The sequence below is a fragment of the Lampetra planeri genome, chromosome 31 (genome assembly GCF_965212315.1).
Source record: "Lampetra planeri chromosome 31, kcLamPlan1.2.h2, whole genome shotgun sequence".
NCBI lineage: Eukaryota > Metazoa > Chordata > Hyperoartia > Petromyzontiformes > Petromyzontidae > Lampetra > Lampetra planeri.
This window is the reverse complement of record NC_136137.1, coordinates 5759745-5784919: the sequence shown is the minus strand read 5'-3', so window position 1 is coordinate 5784919 and position 25175 is coordinate 5759745. Positions and strand designations below refer to the sequence as shown.

Sequence of the window (25175 nt, the reverse complement as noted above, 5' to 3'; positions counted from 1 at the left end):
GAGCTGATTTGTTTTGACTACTTACGGGTTTCTGATCCGGACAGATTCGGCCGAAATGAATCTCATGAATATCGTAGATATATATTTTAGTCTGCTCAATATATGCACTGTATGAAGAAAACAATATGCTGACGTCACAGGACTGTGAAGAATCGGGATGGGCTGGAGAGGCTTTCATCCAGCAGTGGATCGATCGTGACTGATAATTATACAGCAATTATGGCATACTACTGAATGCCACGTAGGGTTTATATTGTATTAATACGTGTAAGGATTAATAGCTTCAATTCTAATGGAATATTATTCGGTGGTGGTGGGGAGAGGGCAATCTCGGATATCGGTGGGGGAGGGAAAGGGGGAGTTATTTTTCCGGAGCGCAGCCCCGGATAGCACTGGCTGAAGTTAATCCCTGCATAGACTGTATGAATGTACCCACGTGTTCAAACCCCTCCACCTCCTACGCAAATCCACATTTCTGTTACTCGCTGCGTGACCTTGCGCCTTTGTTCTTATCGAGCGAGAGTGTAAAGAGACGCAGTAGAAACCTGAATGTCTCAGACACGACCGTGGTTATTCAGATATACAGCTAGCCAAAGGAAATCTGCAAAACCACGAAATGTTCACATTATTATTAAGCGCATTGCATATATAGTATTGAGACATTTGCAGCATTCATGAGTTGGTCAATTTATTTTTTTCTCTAAATAAATGAAAAAATAGCTTTGGGGTTTTGCCATAATGGGCTGCATAATGCACCACGTTGTAGCAACATGAAAAAATAATTGAGTTTCAAAACAGTGGATGGGAGAAAAAAAACAAATAATTTCAGTTATTCTCAGTCCGCCGATGGATGAACGCCTTCCCCACGCAATGTCGATCATGAGTGGTTTGTGATCATACTTTCACACGCTGGTCCGTGTGGGTTGGCGAAGGGGGCGGACTGGGAGGACCGGTTGTGGCATCACTTCGACACTCACTGATGGTCGTCGTGGCTGGAATATAATTTGGGTCTCCGTATCACAGAGCGCTAACCACTGGTACCCACATATCCATAATTAAAATTCAACATTTTTTGTTCTAAATTACATTGCACCAGTTTTGCATAACCGGGATAGAAATCAACTTTCGTTATAATGTGGATTTATATGCGTTTCAGTGTGGCAGCATCTCGAGGTGGGCGTACTTAATTGATCACAATTACCAGCAGTCAACCGGATTGGCCAACATAGAAGAATGTTGCTACACAAACCGTAAATACTAATTGACGAATTGTCCAATTTCGAGTGTGCACCGTGAAAGAACGAGTGGATGGTGCCACAGGGGTGCAATAGTCAGCACACTGGACTCGTCATGGACAGACCGTCTGTTCGATCTCCCGTTGCGGCATTTAAACAATGGGGACACGTTGATCAAATTCCACTGCCCCCCGCACCCGCATCTGTCCACCCAATGTGTGGTGGGGTAAAGTCTGGTCAGTGAGATCTGTATTCCAAAGGGGCTTTCTTGATATCTTGCCAATAAGACCTGGCAATCCTGCAGCATGTTGAACAGGCCTGACTGCTCATGAGACCCAGAGGGTCGAGACCTTTGGATACGACTGGTCTGGCTGATGGGCTAACGCGGCGTTCTTCATTGCAAGGCCCGCGGGCCTCTGGCGGCCCCTGATGGCCTCTAGTGCGGCCCCTGATGGCCTCTAGTGCGGCCCCTGGTGGCCTCTAGTGCGGCCCCTGGTGGCCTCTAGAGCGGCCCTTGGTGGCCTCTAGTGCGGCCCCTGGTGGCCTCTAGTGCGGCCCTTGGTGGCCTCTAGTGCGGCCCCTGATGGCCTCTAGTGCGGCCCTTGGTGGCCTCTAGTGCGGCCCCTGGTGGCCTCTAGTGCGGCCCCTGGTGGCCTCTAGAGCGGCCTCTGGTGGCCTCTAGTGCGGCCCCTGGTGGCCTCTAGTGCGGCCTCTGACATGCGGCAATACACGACACGTGTGAAAGCACCCCCATCATCATCATCGTGCAGCTGTCATACCCCCCAATAGTTGAAAATGTGCGTGGCGGCTCCTCGCACTCATGATGTCTTTTCGGCGAAAGTGCCCTCCACCCCCCCGCCCACTCTGAAAATTAGTGAAGAACAGTGGGCGAAAGCACACCTTCATTTACGCGTGTAGACAAAGAACGGAGTGCTGCGATTATTTAACCAATAGCACTGGCTCAGCAATCGCAATGTCCTCTCTTCAGCCATATTCTGTTACGTCAACAATTCCACGCCAGAATGCTGGACCAAATTAATAATTCACGAATCGCCATCCATCATCGGTGGCTTTTTTTAGAATGTGAAATCAAGTACTTTTGGGTTAAAATTAGCCAACAACATGTGAACTCATCTTATTAATAAGGGGCCGTATATTATTACTGTCCGATTGTTATTCACGATTTTGTCGTAATTTACAGCCCCATATAAATGTACAGTATGTACGAATTTAAATTGTACAGTACTTAATAATGGCAATGAGTACTGTATTGCTTGCACGTATAATAGTGGCAAAGAGCTTAATACATAATAATCTACAGCCCTTTTTAAATCCACTGTTGGATGAAGGCATCCCCTACGCCGTATCAGCCACGGAGGAGAGAAGGTGGGGGGGGGGGGGGGGGGTATGACCATACTTCACCACGCTGGTCACAATGGGTTGGTTGGGGGAAATGGGAGCTCCAGGCCAGGTCCCATATATCATTCGCCACTCATGTTAGCCGTGGCCGGAAAACGAACTGAGGTCGCAGGGCTAATCGTGACTTCTGAAAACCATCGAGCCATCGCTACCTATGTTGATGTTTGTATTTGTCTATTTTATTGACCCACGAAATGAAAACTATGTCACAGTATTACAAAAGTCAATGAACATGTGATACGCCAGTGAACAATTAAACATTCCAATTATTTTTCACATTTCTATGTTGTCGAAAGTCAGCCGCACTTGAAAGTACGTTCTTGATGACGTTTTGCTCCTCTTAATCTTTGTATAATAGCACTTTTTGTCCTGGGATATAATCACCATCATGTTAATCAGCCATTATTGATCCACTGCTGATTGAAGGCATCCACACAGCGTCGCCATCTCTCAATCCATCTCACCCCGGCACACACTTGCTGAAATCAACGCTCCATCTTCGTAGCAGTCGTCCCCTTGAACGCGGTATCTCCTCTAGCTGTCACAGACTGGAGATTAGCACACACACACACACGTTACACTATACAATAAACTGCGCAGTGGAAGTCTATACTACACTGCGGAAATGTTATTGTATACGCCATCCTCAGCCTATGGTACACTATGTGCATATTTCTGTTGTCTATGATATTGGCAGTCTCTGCAATAATGCGTTCTTGTCTGTCTCTTTTACCCTTTGTACATGTTATGTGTATATGCTATTCTGTGCATGTACCTATTCCCAGTCTGTGGTAGGCCTAGTGTGTGTATTTCAGCTCTCGTATATGCTGTTATCAGCCCATGCGTATTGCGCGTTCGCAGCGTTTCATTTCAGTTTGATCCGTCCGAGGCTGAGCTCCGGAAAATCCCCTCCCCACCCACCCTGCGATTCGGGGGGAGGGGTGGATTGGGGGGTGGGGGGGATATGGAAAGCGAATTCGTGAGAAATCAATCCTTGCGTGTGTACGCATACCTTCACTTTAGAGTGTAAACGTTATTCTCAGTCCATGGCGTATCTTATTCGTCTCGATGTATAGATTACATGCAACAGTAGTATTGTACTGTTCTAAAAAAAAACACTCAGCGCATCCGTCAGTGATAAAAGTGTGGCCTTAAAAAGAAAAAAATACGTAAAAGGCGACATTTCGGGCAATGCCTCTTATTCACACCGCACGGAGAGGCCAGATAGGTGGAGCCACACGAGTAGTTGATTCGTCGATTGCCTACAAACGCGCTTACATCATTTGCTCTTTTAATTAATATCACAAACGCCGAGGATTCCGTGAATCGCACGAGCGAGAGTGGTGAGTTGACATTGTGATCTGATCCGGGAAACCCTCACTCCCTCACTGATTCCTATCCTATCCAGAAAATCATCACTCCCTCACTGATTATGATCCGACCCAGGAAATCATCACTCACTCACTGATTATCCGATCCAGGAAATCATCACTCACTCACTGATTGTGATCCGATCCAGAAAATCCTTACTCATTGTCTGTGATCCGATCCGGGAAATCATCACTTACTCACTGATTGTGATCCGGTGCAGTAAATCCTCACTTATTGCCTGTGATCCGATCCGGGAAATCATCATTCACTCGCTGATTGTGATCCGATCCGGGAAATCATCACTCACTCACTGATTGTGATCCGATCAGGGAAATCATTACTTACTCACTGATTGTGATCGGGTGCAGGAAATCCTCACTGACTGATTGTGATTCGGATCCGGAAATTCCACACTCACTCACTGATCGTGATCCGATCAGGGAAATCATCACTCGCCCATCGTGATCCAATAAAGAACGCCCTCACTCACTTTGATCCGATCCAGGAAATCCTCACTCACTGGCTGTGATCCGATCCGATAAAATCATCACTCATTCACTGATTGTGATTCGATCTGTAAATCCTCACTCAAAGTGATCCAATCCTGAAAATACACACTCACTGTGATCCCATGCGGAAAATCATCACTCGCTGACTATGATCCGTGCCGGAAAATCATCACTCATTCACTCACTGTGATCCTATCCCTAAAATAATCACTGACTGACTACTGTGATCCGATCCAGGGGAAAAATCCACCACTCGCTCACTGTGATTATATCCAGGAAATCCACACTCACTGTCATCCGATCCAGAGCATCCACACTCACTCACTGTGATTCGATCCAGGGGAAAATCCACCACTCGCTCACGCACTGATTGACCCCCCCCCCCATCTCAACCCAAGGCGGCGGCGGCGGCGTGCGCTGGCAGCGTCACATCGCCGCTGACGGTGTGGGGGGGGGGGCTGGTGCTGGTGGTGCTGGTGGTGCTGGTGGTGGGGGTGGTGGTGGGGGTGGTGCTGGTGCTGGTGGTGCGGGTGGTGGTGGTGAGGCTGGTGGGGAGGGTGGTGCTGGTGGGGGTGCTGGTGGTGCTGGTGGTGAGGCTGGTGGTGGTGCTACTGGTGCTGGTGGTGAGGCTGGTGGTGGGGGTGGGTGCTGGTGGTGGTGGGGGTGGTGCTACTGGTGGTGGTGGGGGTGGGTGCTGGTGGTGGTGGTGAGGGTGGTGCTGGTGGTGAGGCTGGTGGTGGGGTGGTGCTACTGGTGGTGGTGGGGGTGGTGGTTGGGGTGGTGCTGGTGGTGGGGGTGGTGCTGGTGCTGGTGGTGAGGCTGGTGGTGGGGGTGGTGCTGAGGGTGGGTGCTGGTGGTGGGGGGTGGTGCTGGTGGTGGGGGTGGTGCTGGGGGTGGTGCTGAGGGTGGGGGTGGGTGCTGAGGGTGGGGGTGGGTGCTGCTGTGGGTGGGGGTGGTGCCAAGGGTGGGGGTGGTGCTGGGGGTGGTGCTGAGGGTGGGGGTGGTGCTGAGGGTGGGGGTGGTGCTGAGGGTGGGGGTGGTGCTGAGGGTGGGGGTGGTGCTGGGGGTGGTGCTGAGGGTGGGGGGTGGTGGCCCCGCAACCAATCACGGCGCGAACAGCCGCGCTCGGAGTCATCCCGCGCGAGGTCCCTCGCGGGGTGCCCATGGCGAGGCCGTGGATCTTCACGCGCGAGCAGATGGACTCCACTCCGTCTCGCCTCGCCGGCATTGACGCAGAACGCGAGCTCCTGTACCGACAGCAAGCCGCCACGCTCGTCCAAGACATGGGCCAGCGCCTCAACGTGTATCCAATTGTGTTGTTATCACCATCATCATCATCTTCTTCCTCCTCTACATCGTCACGGGTTGTGTGCTGTGATCATCCCACGTGCTCGCTCGCTCGCATCGTTCGCACGTGGAATGTGTGGCCTCCTGTTCCTCCCACGAGGATCATCTTTTTTATACCGGTTCGTGTAACAGTCGAGGCTGTACCCGGGGTGATTGTGTAAGCCTCACCGCAGGACATTATTACGATTGGGTGGTTGTCGTGTGATGTCCACACGGCACTCCCAAGGCAACGCACCCTGTCTCACATTCGTGTTTCGTCTTCTTCTCCGCTTCGCGTGCGCTCGGGAGACACTGCGCTCATATTCTTGCCGTGGTTGGCAACTCTCACGTGGCAAGGGATCGCCGATACAGTACGCGGCACTGTATACATGGAGAGAGAGAGACGGGGGGGGGCAGTCCGCCCTGCCACCCCACCCTGCCCCACCCCGCCCTGCCCCCCCCACCCCGCCCTGCCCCCCACCCCGCTCTGCCCCACCCCGCCCTGCCCCCCCCTACCCCGCCCTGTGCCCCCCCCCGCTCTGCCCCCCCCCCGCCCTGTGCCCCCCCCCCGCTCTGCCCCCCCCCCCCCGCTCTGCCCCTCCCACCCCGCTCTGCCCCCCCACCCCGCCCTGCCCCCCACCCCGCCCTGCCCCCCACCCCGCCCTGCCCACACACACAGAGAGCCGTCAACGTAAAGAGCGGTGGATTTAAAAAACATTTCTCTCCCAAAGGGGCCGGCTCGCACATCTGCTGCCTCCACCCAATCTCGAACGCGTCCACGAATGCGCCCCGGGAGATGGGGGGGGCGCAGTCGTTCCCGTGAGCCCCCCCCCCCCACCGGGCTCGGATTCTCGGCGCCCACGAGAAGAAAGTTACAAAGGCGGGCGGGGAGGGGGGCATTGGATGTTCCTGGGCGCTGTGTATCTGTAAATGGATCGCCCCCCCCACCTGCATGACAAAGCAGAATATATATTGCCCTGTGTGTTTTTGTCATTTTTGTGGGGGTGTAAGTAAGGCAGGAATACTGCGTTAATGAAAGGGGGGTGGGGGCGTTATGATCTTAACATTGGAAGTTACTTGGAGGCATCCGTCCAGTCGATGGGTGGAATATCTAAAGGCCCTCTCTGGGAACGGCTCAGCCTGGGTCTTGAGACTCGATTTCAGAAAGGGTCTTCTAATTGGTATGCGCGGCCAATTAATTGTGTAATGTTGAGTGTGTATTTTAATGAGAGATAAATTTTGTTTAAAATTTACAATAATGGGCTTTAATGTAATGGGAGGAGAAAAAAACCCCATCGGTTTCACGCCTTGATGTCAGGCGAGCATCCCCTGCAGCTACATCACGTTGGGCCAATTTCAGTCCTCGTCGTTTATAAGCAGCCTTATCCTTGGGGGTTATTTAGCCTACTTCTCCACTGGTCGGCGCATATTAAGTTAAGGGGGGGGGGGGTAGAAGTACAGTACAACGGATTTAATTGCATTGCCCTCGGTTGCCTATGGCATCGTTTATACCGCGTGTATATTAATTTCAGGAAAGCGTTGGTGAGCCTCAAAGAAACCTTTTTCATGAGATTCCTGCATTGGGATGTTTGTCCAGTTACAATAATGATGTAGTGTTATCGTACTTTATATAATAACGGGCTATATTCAGGAAAGCCTCACTGAGTCTCAACACTTTTTAGGCGGGTCCTGCGTTAAGCCGGTTTGACCAATTTAATGTTTTAAATCAAATTATCTGGCGATGCTGTTCTTGCTTGTGCTATGTTGGCAGTTGTGCCCCCCCCCCCCCCCCCCCTATAACAGTGGCAATAAAATAATATTACGTTTTTAATGTGTGACGTTATTGGTGTTAAGTGCAGACTCCAGCCCTTGTAAACAATAGCTGTCATTACCAGAAACGTTACCAATTATATAAAAAAAAAATTAAGGCCACATTTTTTTTATTTACAATTTTTTTGGTATGTTTGTGTCAATGCCATTTATGATTGTGTTTTCGTGTACATTGCACACTCGGTGTTGTGCCAGGACTCGTGGTGGTGTTGTTGACTTGTTCCACCCTTGACGAACTGAACAGGCCCCAGCTGGTGATCAACACGGCCATTGTGTACATGCACAGATTTTTCATGTTCCATTCGTTCAAAGACGTTCACAAACACGTAAGTAAAACGTGTATGTTTCTGGAGGATTTCCCACACAAAAATCCGGCAAAAGAATTACATTATTAGGAGCATGTATTGCAACGTTGGAGGGATTTTAAATTAACCGTGGTCAGTCTCCGATATTCCTTACTCCCACCTCTTTGGTGTCTTTATTATTACTATAATAATTTTACGTCTTTCGAACTACTACTTCCGACGTTTCAACTCGGTTGAATGGTTATTTGTTACGCGGATAATCTCGTTTAGCCAGTTACCCGGCTAGCTTCGGTGGCAACAGACCCGCAGCAGCCACTATCAACAGAGTTACAGTTGGGGGTGGTGCAGAGTAGCTCAGCCAGCAGCCAGCCAGGTAACTCGAGGCATACATCATTTTTTAATAGCAGTATGATATAACCGTGAGAAAAAATATGGAGAAAAGCGGATATGCAGTGGTTCATTCTCCTGCACTGTGAACCTGGCGACCTAAATTCGATATGCTATTTAAATTCATAAGAATGTGGCTATGGAACCCCTTTTGCCAGTATCAAGATACTTAATGATTAAAGAAGCAGCGTTATGCATTGCCTAAATATGACTGCATCTCAAAGGTTTAGGAGACTGTCTTCTAGAGACACTTCATAACAGAGAATTACATAACATAGGAGAGCATTCCAAGCCTACCCTGATAACATAACGACTCTTACATCATTCACGCTTGTGGAAGTACAAATTGGTGGAGGCAATGGTTTGCACATTGCATTCTGAACGTCATTTCCATTCCTGGGCATGGCTAATATCAGTAAAACATATATACGTGTAGTTTTCGTTTTTTTGTTTCAATGGGTATAAAGGTGCCGTACCCTTGCTTGCCAGGAGAGTATGCGGTACAACTAATAACAATCATCTCCTCTGTGTGTGGTAGAGTTTTGCCCCCTCGTATACATGGGTTTTCGCTGGGTGCTGCGATTTTCCTCCGACATGTATAAACACTTATTAATTGGCCGGAAAAAAAACTTTAATATAAAGATGACTACAGAGCGGGGGCAATTGTTGGTAGCGCACCGGCTTACTGCCCGGCCGCAGCCTTCCAGATCGCCTGTTGCTTCCTCGGCGCTTGCGACGTGCAACTCTATAAAGCTCAACGAAGCGTTCCGCCTGCCTTCCCATTTCAGCTGCTGGCGCAGTCGGCGATCTTCCTCGCCGCCAAAGTGGAAGACCAGCCTCGAAAGTTGGAGCATGTGATCCGTGTGGCGCAGGCCTGCCTGGCTCCCCGCGAGGCTCCGCTGAACCCGAAACACGTGGTATGCCCTTCACCCCACACAGTAGCGATGGCGAGATGTTAATTACCTCGCCCCGTAATGCAGGAGGTTGCAGGTTGTATATTTGGAGTTTGCGTGTCTCTCTCTTCCCCGAGGCCATGTGGATTTTTATCCGGGTCCTCCGTTTTTTCCCTCCACATTTAGAAACATGCATTTGTGGGTACCACGGTGGCGAGATGTTAACAGCCTCACCGGGTATACAGTAGGTTGTGGGTTTAATCCCCATAATGACGCCTGTTGTGTATTTGCAGTTTGCGTGTTCTCTCTCCCCGTGGTCATGTTGCTTTTTCTCTGGGCACCCCTGGTTTTTCCCCTCTACATTTAGAATCGACGTGCGTTTAGAGTATTTGGCTGAAGTAAATTTCCACGTGATAAGCCATTTCGTTAAGCTATCTTTTTTGGTCAAGTCATTTCTGAAAAAGAGCTACTGTAATCCGACTCAGTGGGGCCTAAACTGGTAAAAAAAAATAGTGCAATCCACCGCTAGATGAAGACCTCCCCAAACCGCCTCCATCTCTCAGGGTCTTTAAACGCGGCGATTAATCTGATGTACTCACACTAGCTATTTTCATGGCTCCATCTCCATGGTCCACGTCCTCTCGGGCATGCTCTCTCCTTTGACTGCCACTCCATCGTTGTTGTCGACCGCCGGCCATCGACCCTTCTAAATGACGTGCCCTGGGCAAGCCCACTTTTATCAACGCTCAATACGATGTATCACCCGGCGCCTACGCACGAGCTGATTTCATTGCTCCATCTCCTCCATAGATGTGTCTCCCAGATGCGTCATTCTATCCCTCGGGTCGTTGCAATGATTAAGAAATCCTTCACCATCATGGTCAGGGCCGGTCGGTGAAGACGGGTTGTATAGATGGACATGGGAGCATGGAAAGTGCAGTACAACGGCAGATTTTCCCACACTGCCCTCTGTTGTCCTCCTTGTATACCTATTGCACCCTATGCGTGCGTGGTGGACTTCCATCCAAGCACTGTCTAGCCCTCAACTGCCGAGGTTGATTTCATTTGCTACTTTGACCACCAAAGGCCTGTTTAAATCAAAAGGCCTGCTTTGTAGAGCAGACTCATCTAATGCACTGCACTCTGCTGCCCGCAATGTAGCACAGCCCATAGCAGCCACAATATAACATCCTGGCAATGCACGGTGGTCACCCATCTAAGTTACTATTCAGGCCCCAGCAAGCCTGCTTGCCTTCTGAGGCCTGATCGAGCTCAGGTGCATTCCGGTGTATTAGGTAACAGCATTATTTATGAACATAGCATTAATCACATGCGTTCTGCCAGATGGTCATCAAAATCGGGATACATTTTCGGCGGAGTTTGCAGGCAGCTGCCATTTCACTGACATACCTTGGGTTTCCGCACCTGGCTGGAGCAACATTGGCATAATATATCGGTTGCGGTGTATTTTTGCACACGCGATCACGTGTGTTCCCATGGGCATGTTCTGCGTGCATAATCGGGCTCCGTGTAAAAAAAAAAAATCTTGCCGACGGGCGGCAACGTAGAGCGTCCCATCGGGGAGGTGCTGCCGCGCTGCAGCAGACTGGCCTGGAGCCGACTGGCACTGAGATTTCTTTTCATTAGAAATGAGGATTTGCATCTTATCGCGCGCTGCTTGTAAATGCCACGGCATCTCAAAGCACATTAGCGTCGAATCTTAATTATTCTAATGACCAGTAGAATTGTATTTTTTTTACTTTTCAGCCTTGGAGACCCCCCGTGTGGCATGAGGTGACGCAGCACTTGCCTGCCAGTCAGCATTATCCTGCCAGTAGTGGAGGGGGGGAGCGACGTTGCGCATTTTGCAGTTTAATCTTTCAAATTTGACGAGTTTGGAACAGTGACGCTAGCACACACACGGGCCTATTCTTATTAAAATCGGTTCACGGAATCTTTAACGACTGCCATGACGTCCAATGCAGGCGACACGTGTTTTGACGGTTAATGCGTGCGCGGTATTAACTGAGGCGGCCGGGGTTTAAACCAAGAACCTCTGCAATGAGCCCCAAATGCCCTTCCAGTCGGCCGAGTCGCCGCGTCGATTTTTTGCGATCCGTCCCGCTAGAGGCATTCGTGGGGCGGTGACACGGCCTGGTGGTAGCCGTGATTTTTGGCACGCATTGCAAGGGGTCCGTGGTGGTTCAAGCCCAGCAGCGGCTCTGGTTAATTCTGCGCGCGCTCTAACCGTAACTGCCTCGGTGTGCACGACGCAGATCCCGTGTGGCATTCTTCGGGAAGAGAGTAGGTCACGCGTGCCCCGGCGTCACTTCCAAAAGTTTGTCGTGTGATAAATTTACTACAAAATTACTTAATTGGGAAATAATAGCCATTTAATGTAGACGAATTGCTGGTGCTGCTTACACCTTGTGCCACAAAGGGGGACAGCTGCCAGTGGGGGGCTCCCCCTGGCTAGAATGCCCCAGAAGCGCCATATAAATGCCACTCGTTATCCAAGCCGTCATCGTCGTATCTGAGGGTTGATGTCCTCCGCTGATGGACGCGTTTCGTCGTTGCCGATCTTCGACGCCTGTCACGGGAGAGTTCCTTCCAACCGCTCGCATTGTCCCACCAACAGATCCGTTTGCTTCCTCTTACCCCGTAGCCTCTTCCATTGACCCTCTCTTAGTTCCCTCATCAGACATCTCGCCGATGCTTTGCTCGTATCAGTTCTTGCTCTTTCAATGTTGGCCGTACGAATAAACACTAATGAACCCTTTCCCGTAACCGAGACGTCCGCAAGTTGCATGGTGAGGGTCCCGTTCATCGCTGAATCTCGGAATGCACAATTGGTTCAGCGTTTATTTTTATTTAGAGAGGCGTAGCGCCGCAGAGAACAGTAGCGACACGACCGCAGTCTACGTTAGCTGGTGCCAAACTCTGCACGGCCTTGTGGGAGCCTCGGCACTAAATAAAGTTGTTTTATTTTTTCTTCCGGTTTCGTTCCGATGACAAAGCGGAAATGGGGAAGGGTTAATGGAGTTGTCCAAAGATCTCGGTGTAGGACCGCAGAGCTTACGAAAAAATTAACCCGGAAAAACTAAGTTTTTCACTATAAATCCTTTATATGCGTGGCGGCTAGAGTCCTCTCGTCCTCTGGCTTGAGATGGCTGCCACCTATGGGTCAGATGATTGCCTGCCACCATTAAACAATTGGTAATTAAATATAAAAAACATTTTCCTAAAAAGTGTAAAGTTATGGAAAAAAAAATTCAAGAAAATTCATTGTCACGCACAACGAGTCTGTGTGCAAAATGCCAGCTCGATTGGATCACGGGAAGTGGGTTAAAAAACGACCGAAAGATTTGCACGGTCGTAAGCGCGCAAGCAAGCAAGTGAACTTAATATAAAGGATTTTAAAATGTTAGAGCCGCTTCTGGCTGCCTTGCTTCCTGCTTCTCTGTAACTGCCTGTGCCTTCGTGTGAAACGTGTGCAGGTGTACACATTCTCACTGGAGCGATTCTTTTTTATGCAAGTTGAGTGAATGATACGCCAGATAAAATCACACGTTAAAATAATTCTTGATGGTTGGTACCTTGCAAACAAGTGCTCTCAGCAATGGTGTTGTTGGCGTGGTTTGTATATTTTGGCGTGGGTGTTTTTCGGCAGGCATACTTGCAGAAAGCGCAGGACCTCATAATGTTAGAGACAATGCTTCTGCAAACACTGGGTATGTATGCGTCATCAGGTACGTAGCCTCCGCGAACAGACTCCAATGTAATACATTTTATACTCTTTGGTTCTTTCGGTAAAGTCACGTAGGTATAAATACAAATAAATTAAATCACGACGTTTCGATCGCAACACAAGCAATCATCATCAAGTGGGAAAACCACAGAAATAATGTTTTGCTGATTGTAATACATTTTATCAGACGATATTTTAAAGTATACAAGTCCAGGTGATTTAACCGGGTTCTCTGGTGTCGTGAGTCGATGGTCTCAGCCCGGTCACCAATGACTGCATGAACGAAAACACCCAATCGCAGTACATTTGGTTCTGCACTTAATTTGGATAAATTCTAGCTCTGAGAATAAAAAAATACTACTTTCACTCACGTATTGAACATTATTCTCAGTGGCATGGCGTGTGAGAAAATGCTACTCCCCCCTCCCATCCCCCTCTCCCTTTTGTGCTGCACAGAGTTCACTTGAAAGGAACTCAGAGGTAGCTCTGTGGTATCTGTTTCCGTGGGCCGTTCCCAACAAGACGGTTGCACTTTTCCGTGAGAGATGCTTTTTGTCTCGCGACGTAATGCCGACGGCACAATTCACAATCAATCGGGAGGAGAAAACAAAATCAAAACTGTTGTAAAATAAATAATATTTTTCAACATGATTTCGGTAACTTACCGATTAGGTCTCTGATGCGTTTGGCATGACGTCCCTTTCACCCCGTGTGCTGGGATCTTCTTTGGACAGCGGTGCAAATAGAAAACGCATCGCAGGCCCCCACAACAGCACAGGCAGCGAAAACCCACGCAGGAGCTTACCAGTTGATTATCTAAAACAATTTAAGATGTGACTTTTTAAATTAAATTTTACACATCCACCTGATATTTTTTTTTAAAACTATTACTGGGTGTTTAAAATTCACTCCTGATCTTTTATTATATTTTCATTGTATTATTCCCCCCCCTCTCTCCCCCCTCTAGGATTCGATGTGACCGTGGTTCACCCACACACTCACGTTGTGAAGTGCAGCCAGCTGGTTCGAGGTGAGCATTCCATCCTCGTGCCGGATAATGGTTGTGCCATGAAGAAGGGCCGTCGCCTGAAACGTCGGCCGTTATATATTCTTGTACTTTTAAGAGCGCGTAACAGTGTTATTGACGAGTGTGTTGAGTTTTAGTTTTTTTGTTAACTGTGGTTGTGCACCACTGCCATCGCAGCAGCAGCAGCAGCATCACCAGATATGTGTAGCGTACATTGCACAGTGAAGGTTCAGGTACTTACTCCAGAACCGACATTGAACTACGATCCTTGTTATTTTTGTAGGCACGGAAATAGCAAGGGGCGCCATGGTGGCGAGATGTTAACTCCCTCGCCTGGTATGCAGGAAGTTGTGGGTTCGATCCGGACTCTGACGCCAGTTGTATATTTGGTGTTTGCATGTGTCTCTCCCCGTGGTCGCGTACATTTTTCTCCGCCTTTTCCCTCCACAATGAGAATCAACATGCGTTTAGAGTATTTGGCTGCTATAAATTTCCAATGGTAAGCCACTTTTTGAGCTATCATTTGTGGCCAGGTCGCTTCTGAAAAAGAGCTGTATAGCTGAGTGGGCCTTACCTGGTAAAATAAAAATAGTTTAGTAGATATTTTTAGGCACGGAATTCGTCAGGTCCCTCCCATCACCCCCCACGATTTGATGAATCCGTCACAATTCGTCGTCACGGTTCGATGCAATTGTTTTTGTCTCGTTTGTATTGTATTGTTCAATCCGTGCCATCTCATTCGTTCCGATTTCCTTCAGGTAGCGTTTGCTTATACAGCGGAACCTGTATATAAGCACACTGTATATAAGCACGTTTCTAATATAAGCAACGTGTTTTTACATTACCCTAGTGGGGGGGGAGAAGGTAAAGCCTAACTCCTGACACAAGCACGGTACTTCTGATATAAGCCGCACAGCTGGCCCGGGGGGTGTGCTTATATCCAGCCCCTGTATTGTGCAGACAGTTTTCAAAACCCATAAATACCGTCATTTGAATCTAACTAACACACACACACACGCTATTCAATGGCACGTTATCCTGTTTTAATTAGTAAAAAAAAAAATTACGCCGCTAGTTATCCCAGCGTTTTTTTAAAGCTCTAAAAATCTGAGATATTCCATAGAATAATGCCGGCCACGGCAGGTGCCTTACTTGAGATGACGGGAGGCATGTGACAGCCGTGGGAAGTGTGTCCCCCACATCAACTGGGGGGGGGGGGGGGGCGGTGTCCCAACTAATGATAGGTTTCCGTGAGCGATTATGGGACTGAAGACCGAACCTGTAATTTTCCCCCGTGTCATTTGTAAACAATCCCAACGAAGTGGCTGCGCAAGGCAAGTGACACACTCAAATGTGCAACGAAGCCCAGTGTTGTATTGCTGCGCAGGGGTCGCGCACGTCATAACAATTACCCAATAAAAAAATATATCAAATAATTTCCGTTTGGGTGGAGTGGGCGGCGTGCCGTGGTTAGCTCAACGCGCTATCAAACCGGCGAAGCCAATCTTCATTCCCAGGCATTGCTGACATCAGTGGCTAGCGACGTCCAAACCGGAGCCCTTACCAGTCTCCGTCGTCAAATTGCACTACCCAGTGTGGTCAAGTATGGTCCGAGGACCCCGCCGTGACCAACGTGGAGCGCGGAGGCCTTTATCCAGCAGTGGTTTGGTGTTGCCGGATGGAAGGAAGCGGCACGTTTTCAGCAGGGCAACATCGCTAGATGGCCGATGTGCGGCAGACCGCCGATGGCATCGCAGCCGAAGGAGAGAACTGGCTGAGACGGGCACCCACCGGGGAGATGGAGGGATGGATTCGGCACGTGGCGCAGGAGTGAGATGCTTTGCAGGACCGTGAGGAGCGGTTGATGCCATCGTGCACCAAACAGTGCAAACAATACGAGGCAAAGACGCTCGCTTGTTTTTTTGCATCAAATCGCGTTGCAGAATGTGACGCTTCATCGAATCTCTGGGGGAAAGGCGCGAGATGGTGAATCAATTACATACCGAGCAGAAAGCCTGTTAGCAAGAAGGAGAAGAAACGTAGGCGTATGGTTTACAGATGAAGGCTGCTGTTGCTGCTGCGTTTTTGGCCGACAGAGCGCAGAAATTTTTTGGTTCCTTTTGCGAGGGCACAAGTCCCGTACTTGTGTTTCCTCGCGTACGTCCCACTGTTTCGAGCTCGCAAATACTTCATTCCTGTTTTGTTTGACTTTCTTGCCTTGCAGCCAGCAAGGATTTGGCGCACACTTCCTATTTCATGGCTACCAACAGGTGGTTAAAAAACCAGCGACAGTCTCTGCAGGTTGCAGGGTTCCCGCGATGTAACCGTACACGAAACGACGCAATTTTAAATTCTTCACGATGTGCGACGACGGTCGTGACGGCACTTTGTCATAGCTTTGTAAAATTGCGTTTCCCAGTTCTAGCCGAATGGGTTTTTTGTCTTTTTCTGTACTTCCGGGTACAAGCCAAGGTGATTTAAAACCTCTTTAACTGCAGTTCACGCGGCATAAATCCATCATAAACCTTCCAATCATTCCAACTTTTATACACTGTAATGCTGCGAAGGCATGCTGTCCGCTACACCGACTACAAGACTTACGTTGTCATATAACCAAGACGCTGTTAGTTACAAAAAAAAATTGCAAAAATCATTTAATTGGTAATAGCTGCAGTATTTATTTAAACCCACGTTAATTGTTGCGTTATACCGAAAGACCCAAGAATATATATTTTGTCAGGAAATAAAATAATTTTTGGAAACTTAAATGACCAACAGTAATGACCTTCATCTTCTTGGTTCTTTCGGTAAAGTCACGTAGAAGGGAAATAATAAAGTAATAAAAATAAAACATAATAAAATAAGTTATTATATTATTTTATTATGTTGTATTTTTATTATTTTATTATTTATTAAGTCTCGTAGAAGGGAAATAATAAAGTACTGTAATAAAAATAAAACATAATAAAATATTTTATTATTTTATTTTATTATGTTGTATTTTTATTATTTTATTATTTCCCTTCTACGTGACTTTACCAAAAGAACCAAGAAGATGAATCCCTGCAGTCACGAAAGCTTTAAATCGAAACAGTAATCACGTAACGATGATATTTGACTAAATTGATGATACGGATCGCACATGGTACAATACATCGGGAGTGTCGGCAAACATCGCGGCAACCCTTCCGTGTTGGCACGCTGAGTTTCGGCTCTACCTCTGGCTGGCCGGGTTCCGTCTGAAATCTGTGAACTTTCGCTGACATCACTGCCGCTTGCCTCTGAGCTCACGAGATATTTGTTCGGCAATCTGTGCAAAGCGTCTGCAGTAGAAACAGTGTTGCAATCTAATATTCAGATCAACGTAAAGAAACTGTTTAAATCATTTTTTTCGTCTTCCTTTGAGGCATTTCTTAATGGGGTGCCATGGTGGCGAGATGTTAACTACCTCCCCTGGTATATGGAAGATCGTGGATTCGATCCTGACCCTACCGCCTATATATTTGGAGTTTGCATGTTCTCTCCGTGGTCGCGTGGATCTTTCTCCGGGTCCTCCGGTTGTTCCCTCCGCATTTATCATCAACATCACGCGTTGAGAGTATTTGGCTGCGATACATTTCCACACGATTGGCCACTTCGTTGAGCTATCATTTGTGGCCAGGTCGCTTCTGTAAAAATATGTGCATAGCTCAGTGGGCCTTGCCTGGTAAATTATAATTTTTTTACTCTGCACGTTGCTCCACTGCGGGCTTGGGCTCTTTGTGTCCGATGCCTCTTTTCCACTGCAGAAGCCGAGCCGTTCCGCCGACTTCGCGCACAACGAACAAATCGTGTGTAGACGGTGCCGCCGCTGTGCCGCCGCTGTGACGCGGCGTATTCGCAGCTCCCTCGCAGCGTCCTCGCAGCGCGCCGACTTGACGTCGCGCGTAGTGAAGGCTTCATTATCCCCCCGCCCCTGGCACCTGCTTGGCCACCCCCCGAGCCAGATTCACATTTCGCGCGAGGTCACGGCATCTCATCGGTTTGTTAAACGGCTGGGATATGCCGGTGGAAAACGGGTAAACGATGAAGCATTTTGTCGTGGTACAAATGCACACTTTTGCTTCTCATGTGGTTGTAATGAACACCGGGGAGTTGTGCGGGGAAGGCACACGCACTAATTATTTGTGGGGCCCATTGTGGTCAATGTAACGGTGTGTGAACCTGCTCTCATCCACGGTGCGCTGTATATCCACAATGTCAATGTCGACGCATTTATTGACGGATAATAGGTCTGCATTTTCTGACACTTCTGGGTAATTCCTCTTTGACGAGCAGGGGGATCAGATAATTTTAGGAGTGCATGCATTCCTCCTGGAGGCCACTTCGGGGAGAAACAAAACAATAATGAAGGCAGTGGCAACCTAGGAGTGGAACGCAGCGTCCGAGAAGATGCCCAGCGGGGAGATGGAACGATGAAATCGACTCGCGTGCCGGTTGCCGGGTGGTGGAATACTTCATCGTAGGGTTTCAGGAAATGGTGGCGGCTATGGAGAGGCCTTCATCTAGCAGTGGATTGGCCACTGCCAATGAATGGTGACTTTTGGGCGACTCTTATCCACGCATCGGTATGGGCAGTTGGTTGAATTTGCCTCCACATTTGGAATGACTTATCCGTGGAAAAATAGAGATGCTAGTTAGAATCCAATCCAAGAATATTTTCACCAGGAGATGGAAACAACTCGTTTAGATGAACGCACATACATGGTCCTTTAATGCGAGGGTGACCTGCAGATAATAGGATTTTCCACAAATTTAATGGCGGGGGGGGGGGGGAGAAGGGGTCCAGATTTTGAGAATTGGAGATGAGGCCTTGAATAAAAGGGCTGTGCATGCAATGAAAAAAAATGTGGAGGTGGCAAAAATGTTTTCCTCCCGTTAAATTATCACCAGGCGGTGGTGACTTTGCACGGCCTGTAATCCAGCTCTGTGGAGACGAGGGTTGGTGGATCGCACACAGATACTGTGAAAAACCCCCTTAGCGTGGGCGGCGAGGTGCCATACTCTGGCTCGCCAGGAGACGACGATACGGCAAATGTGGACTCCCGTTGGTTCCATTTTGTGCGGGATAGAGCGTTGCTCCCTCGCACGCATGGGTTTTTCTCCCGGTGCCCCAGTTTCCTCCCACGTGTAAATACTCACGAATTAGCTGATATTACCTCCATATCGGAATGAGAATATTTATTTATACCGGAGGAATCGCATAAGCTTCAAAGCTCTTTTTCGCAGATGTCCACATATAGAGGACTGCAGAACTCGGGCAATTGTTGGTGCTGGTTCACCGTGTGGCTGCTGTCTCTCCCGCCCATCTGTGGTTCCTCCCCGCGCCTCTTGAGTCGTCCTCCCCTCCCTCGAGAGTGAGGAGCGACTGCTGTGCGCCGGTGGTGGTGGTGGCAAAGCCGCGTTGCGAATTAAAAACTCTGCGTTGTTCATTTCGCAACGTGACATTTTGGAGGAGGGATAAGTTGTTTAAAGCGGCTGACACAACGCAACAATTAGACTTGTGGCTTAGACGAAGGACGGAACCTATTTCGTTGTTGATGAAGGAAAAAAAAAAATCTCAAAAATGGTATGTGAAATTTAACAATGACATTTTTTTCGTGAGAGGCGGGGAAGGAGTGCTTGATTTACCCGCCCCCCTCCTCCCCCTCTTTCCACCCAGGGTGCACCTCTGTGTCCATGCACGTGGAAATCTTTTTTTTATGCTTCTGGTTTGTTTTGTAAAATAAGAACATGTATCTATAGTTCACGTGAGACTCAAGGGTGTCCAGGGATTGGTCGATTGACACGGGCAGCACATCACATGTTGACACGTACGCACAAGCAACACAACGCAGACATCCGAGAGGGAAACGGGGGTCACGATCATGTCACAGTCTGGAGCCAGGACCCGCCCTCAAATAGCGGACCGACGTGAAGCATCTTCTTGGTTCTTTCGGTAAAGTCACGTGACTTTACCGAAAGAACCAAGAAGATGAATCCCTGCAGTCACGAAAGCTTTAAATCGAAAAAATTCGACTTGAAGCACTTGGGCTCACTGTCCTACCACCGTCGGGGTAATGGTCAGGGGCAGAGTATTTGCAGGATAAAAGTGAAGAAGGGGGGGGTGGGGGTGGCTGGCGGTGGGGTTTACATTTTGAAATCTCGTAACGTTTCCACTTTTCCTCCGTTCTCTTCCCGCCGCTCTGAATCCGTGCGAAAACTGGGGCGGCGGGAAACAAAGCCTGCACCTGACGACGCTGTGCCTGCGGTACGCCCCGTCGGTGGTGGCGTGCGTCTGCATCCACCTGGCCTGCAAGTGGTCCAGCTGGGAGATCCCCATGTCGAGCGACGGGCAGCCCTGGTGGGCCTACGTGGACACCTCCGTCACGCTGCAGCTGCTGGACGGTGAGCGCCGATGAGTCGTTGGTAAAACCCGCCCAAGGGGTTTTAATCATTTGAACGCCTCTTCCGAATCCGAAGCGCGTTTTGGGCCGGCGTCTCATCTCGCCCGTTTCGGTGCCCTGCTTGTGGTCTAGCCAATTGGCAGCTGTCGTGTCCCCCCCCTTACTTGGTGGGGCAAGGTGTGCGTAGCACTGAGGCCTGCATGTGGATATTGCTCGCCAGTTATTTTTGTTCAAGAAAATCTAGACTAGTAGTAGGTTTTTACCCTTTAAACTGGTACAAAACTGACACCTTTATACAAGGCATCATGTTTGCAATAACCACAACACAAGCAGTCAAAATGCAAACAAAAAGAAACAACTCTGATAATGGTAATGATATGCACTGTCCTTGAAGTTGATTGGTCCACACCCGAGACAGCTTTTCTTAGAGCCTAGTCTCCATTGGTGTTGGACCAGATGACGCCAAAAGGCGTACAACTCAAAAACAGCGCACTATCAGAGTATTTGGAGCTCGGAGTAAGCATTTACACTGAGACCTCCTTTACCACTGGCAAAATATAGTAGTAGGTTTTTACCCTTTAAACTGGTACAAAACTGACACCTTTATACAAGGCATCATGTTTGCAATAACCACAACACAAGCCGTCAAAATAAAATCTAGACTGTCGATTCATGTGGAATGCCCCCCCCCCTTCTGCCCCCCGCTGGTGTTGGCCGTGGCTGGGAATCGAACTCAGGTGGCTAGTTTCATAGCGCGGTGGCATCAACCCACCACACCACCGCTGTACGCACCGCAAAAAAGTATGAATAATAGTTGTTTGCAGCGCTTATCAATTCACTGCCGGATGACAAACTCCCCACGGTCGACTATTATCATTATTAGATGCTTAGAACGTCTAGATTTAAGCCCAAAAAAATATTTGTAGACTTTTTTTTTCAGGGAACAATTCTATGTCACAAGTGGAGTTGTGTCTCCCGCCTACAGAGCTTACTCAACAATTCCTAGACATCATGGAGAAATCGCCAAACAGGATGAAGCGTATTCGCAACTGGAAGGTAAGCCGACAATACGACCCTTTTTTTATTCCTTTCATCGCGTGCCTCGCACCGTCTGGAACGCTCTTCCTTCCGATCTTAACAAAGCCAATGGAGCTCTGCACTTTTAAATCTAGATTGAAAACTCCATTTCTTCAGAACTGCTTTTTGTGTTTAGTTTGTTGTCCTTCCGCCTGCACCCCCGATTAGCACGGTTGCCTACGTACGGTGCTAAAGAAGTTCAACATACATACATGCATGTGCTGGTATGTGCCGGTAAAAATTATTCTCATAGCACCAAACTCGTCCTGTCCGGCACATTCCACAATGATTCCAATTCTTATTCCGCGGCGTTCCATGGAGGGGCAACGTCCATGAGCATAGGCTATTGCAGTGTTTTACTGCCGCAAATGCTACATTTACATTTTGACCACTGGCTAAATATACATACAGAGCAAAAAGGACTAAACATCCACCGTATAGCCTCAATAAACTTTTGGGGCAAGTGCTGTAAAAGATCACCTATGAAGGCCGGTACAGCGCATGTGGGGGTGGGTGGCCAGTACCACGCACAGCCACCTTTGTCTTCTCATGTGCCGATGTTTTACACACTGCATCGGGTATTCGTTTGAGGCCGAGTCGACTAAGGGGAGACCCAGGACCGGTTCAGATAATCGTCACTGGTGGTGTTATGAATTGCGAGCGGGAATCGAACGCGGGTCGCCGGGTTCGTGGCGCAGCGTGCCAACCACTGCGCTCCCGCTCCCCGTACGTACTCGTAAACGTAAGTGAGAAATGTGATGGCGTAGCTTCGACGCGTCGGTGAGCTGCTGTGCGTCGGCTACAATTAAGCTTCACTATCTCCCCAACAACGTCGCGTTACTTACGCCGGGCCGACGACCTTCTCGCAGATCCCTCAGAATCAAGTCAAGAAGTGCGGCGACGCGCCGAGCAATTCTCCCGCGGGCTGCGACAACCACCCCGCCGCTTCGTGCTCGAAGCAGCAGCCCTGCACCGCCGGCGCCGCCGGCGCCACCGGCGCCGCTGCCTCTTCGGCGATCGGTACGACCGACGGAGGCTGCCATCAGACCCAGCGCGCGCCGCTTTGCATCCGCGGGGGCCAGGACTCGAAGACCCACGACATCTTCGTCATCGACGACGCCGCCGCCGCTTGCCGCGCGACACCGCTGTTGACGCAACCGGCGCCGTACTTCCCGACGGCCGGCGGTCAGGGCGGTGCGAGCTTTTTCATGAGCGGCGGGGGCCTCGTGAATCTCGTTGGTGTAAGCGGGCCCGGGGTACCGCCGCCGTTCGCGCTCGCCGGTTACGTGGCGCCGCGGCTGGGCGTCGCGCCGAACGTGACCCTCGGTCAGCAACCGTTGCCCTGCACCCTCGCCCTCCACCCGCCCACTCCGACCGCCCCCACCGACAATTATCCGGTTTCGTTCCGCGGATCCCACCCAGAGCCGAATCGGGCCTTTGTTCGCAACGTGCCGAACCCCGACGTCAAACTTCACCCCGGCGCACTCGCGCCTTCCTTCGTCTCCGCCTCTGCGCACGCGCGAGACGCCAACCCCAACTTTGCCCGTCGCGCCAGCATTGTGCCGGCGTGCGACCTCGGTGGACCCGTGTCGACTCAATACATGGCTGATGCCGGCGCGGGTCCTTTGTTTCTCGCTGCGACGGGCTCCCGCGATTTTGCTGACGCGTCCTCTCTGCCGGCCCCCGACTTGCGTTTGTGTTCCTTCGGAGCCCTGAAACCGTATCGCACGGTCCAGTCGATGATGCACAACGCGATGCGGTGTGGGCCGTCCCGTGATCAGTCGAGAGCGGAGGCGCGCTCGCTGCCAAACGCGACGAGCGACACGACGGCTCCCAGCTACCGCACGGCGCCGCCGATGATTCGCGACGAACGGCAGGGCGGCCGCGGAGCGCAGAGCGGCGTGGCCGACGCGGCGGACGTCGCGACGCGCTCGGACAAGAGCAGAAGAAACGGAGAAGTGAGGGAAGTTCGAAACGAGACGCGATCGGAGAGAGGCGATGAAATGCAACGCTGTCACCTCGCCAGGAGTGACGCCGGCGATGGTGTTGGTAAAAACGAAGTCATTAGTTGGGCCACGGAAGCGTCAAACAATAGCCAGGCTTCCTTTAGTTGCCTACAGATGCTGCCCGCACCATACGTGACAAGTGACCAGATGCATCAACAGTGCCCACCGCATTATCGTCTTCACCGAGACTCAAAGACGCAGTTCACAAAGATCCAGAACATCCGTGGGGTTCAAGCGGCGGCCGATGGCGGACCTTACAATGCTCTTCAGCAGCACCACTCGCTTTCGGCGAGGCCAGGCATGGGATCAGAAGTCCACCCAGCTGAAGTTGGCGGCACCGCGTCATCTGCCAACAAAAAGAAGGCACCGAAGAGAAAGTTGACTTGGTGCGCCACGCAAGAGAGCAACGGCCGCGGTGCTCTCGCGGAACCGGAAGTGGAGTCCTCCAAGAGGATCCTGGCGTCGTCGGAAGCTGTCCCACGATTGAAGCCGCCTCCCAACGTCCGAGCCGGGGGCCTCTCGCACGACGGCCCATCCAGGGATGACAACGACGCTGCGGGCTCGGGATCGAGCGAGCGAGTTCTGCTTCGCGACGCGCGGCCAGGCGGTGCCGAGGTGGAAGAGTGGGTCGAGCCGAACGAGAAGGATGGCTCGGCTGGAGACGGAGCGGCGTCCGCACCGAGACATTCCGTGCAATAGAAGTCGTGCCTTGAATAAAACCTCTGTGTGCATCACCCAGGGATGTCTTTGCCCCCTCACAAATACCCCCCCCCACCCCACCACCCAACCGCCCACCGCATTGAAAGTGACATTTGCCAAAAGTTGCCAAAATGCCAAAAATCTAACTGCTGTAACGTGCGTTTAGTTCATTTGTTGTTGTTTTTTTTATTTAAAGCAGGGGGTGGGGAAGGTTTTTTCCCTTACCGAGGGCCTGGATAGGACTTTCAAATTACCTTTGGTGGTTCGATACGTTGACACAACCAATAGAAGCAATCTGATTTGGCAAAAAAAATAAAAAAGTGACGACCAAAGGTAAAGAGAAGCCCCTTGCGGTGGGAGAATTGGACTAGCACGCTAAAATTATGAACTGCATTGCCTTCTCGAAAGTATCCTACCCTGGCCCCTCCAGGACCCGATTAGTGCGGCTAATAACGCCCGCGGTGACAGGCGAATGTCATTTGCAGGCCGTTTCGGAAGTGTCGTGGATCTCGTGAGATGAAGATCATTAGGGTTCCCCCAGTTCAGATTTGGAGGCTTAAACACGCACGTACGCGCGGGCACACGCAGGAACAACACATTTCTGGGGCCCGATTTGCTTGCATGCAAATGTGCGCCTGTGTGTGTGCGTGTGCGCGCGCTGGCCAATCGCAAGTGGCTGTTATTATTTGGGTTTAAGCGGGTTTATGTAATGCCGCAGCAATAATGCCTCTCTTCCTTCAGCCACTCCTCCCTGCCGAGGCGTCGGGAGTTGCATTATCACGCTCATGAAAACTTGAATAAAAATATTTAAAAGAATACATTATTTAAGAGAAAATTGCTGTGGCGCTCAGCTTTGTTTTAAGGTCTTTATTTTGCCGTCCTTGTCCATGGATGGGGTGTGGAAGAACCTGGAAGTTC

The 25175-nt window shown here is 50.0% G+C and overlaps 1 protein-coding gene across 1 annotated transcript; it reads left to right on the top strand.

The window, feature by feature from the left end:
- The first annotated feature begins 5634 nt into the window (after window positions 1-5634).
- On the top strand, window positions 5635-25092 carry LOC144729137 (uncharacterized). The gene is made up of 9 exons (XM_078609094.1): window positions 5635-5837; window positions 7935-8016; window positions 9171-9299; window positions 12946-13006; window positions 13991-14053; window positions 16275-16320; window positions 20313-20476; window positions 21461-21531; window positions 22422-25092. The coding sequence occupies exons 1-9, from the start codon at window positions 5698-5700 to the stop codon at window positions 24255-24257; spliced, it is 2592 nt and encodes an 863-aa protein (XP_078465220.1). The 5' UTR covers window positions 5635-5697; the 3' UTR covers window positions 24258-25092.
- Window positions 25093-25175: the final 83 nt, after the last annotated feature.

Bases quoted from the DNA above. Each gene is read 5' to 3' on its own strand.
- LOC144729137 (XM_078609094.1), top strand. From the start codon at position 5,698: ATGGCGAGGCCGTGGATCTTCACGCGCGAGCAGATGGACTCCACTCCG. The intron at 8,017-9,170 runs GTAAGTAAAACG...TTCCCATTTCAG, and splicing joins TCAAAGACGTTCACAAACAC to CTGCTGGCGCAGTCGGCGAT. The intron at 21,532-22,421 runs GTAAGCCGACAA...ACCTTCTCGCAG, and splicing joins AGCGTATTCGCAACTGGAAG to ATCCCTCAGAATCAAGTCAA.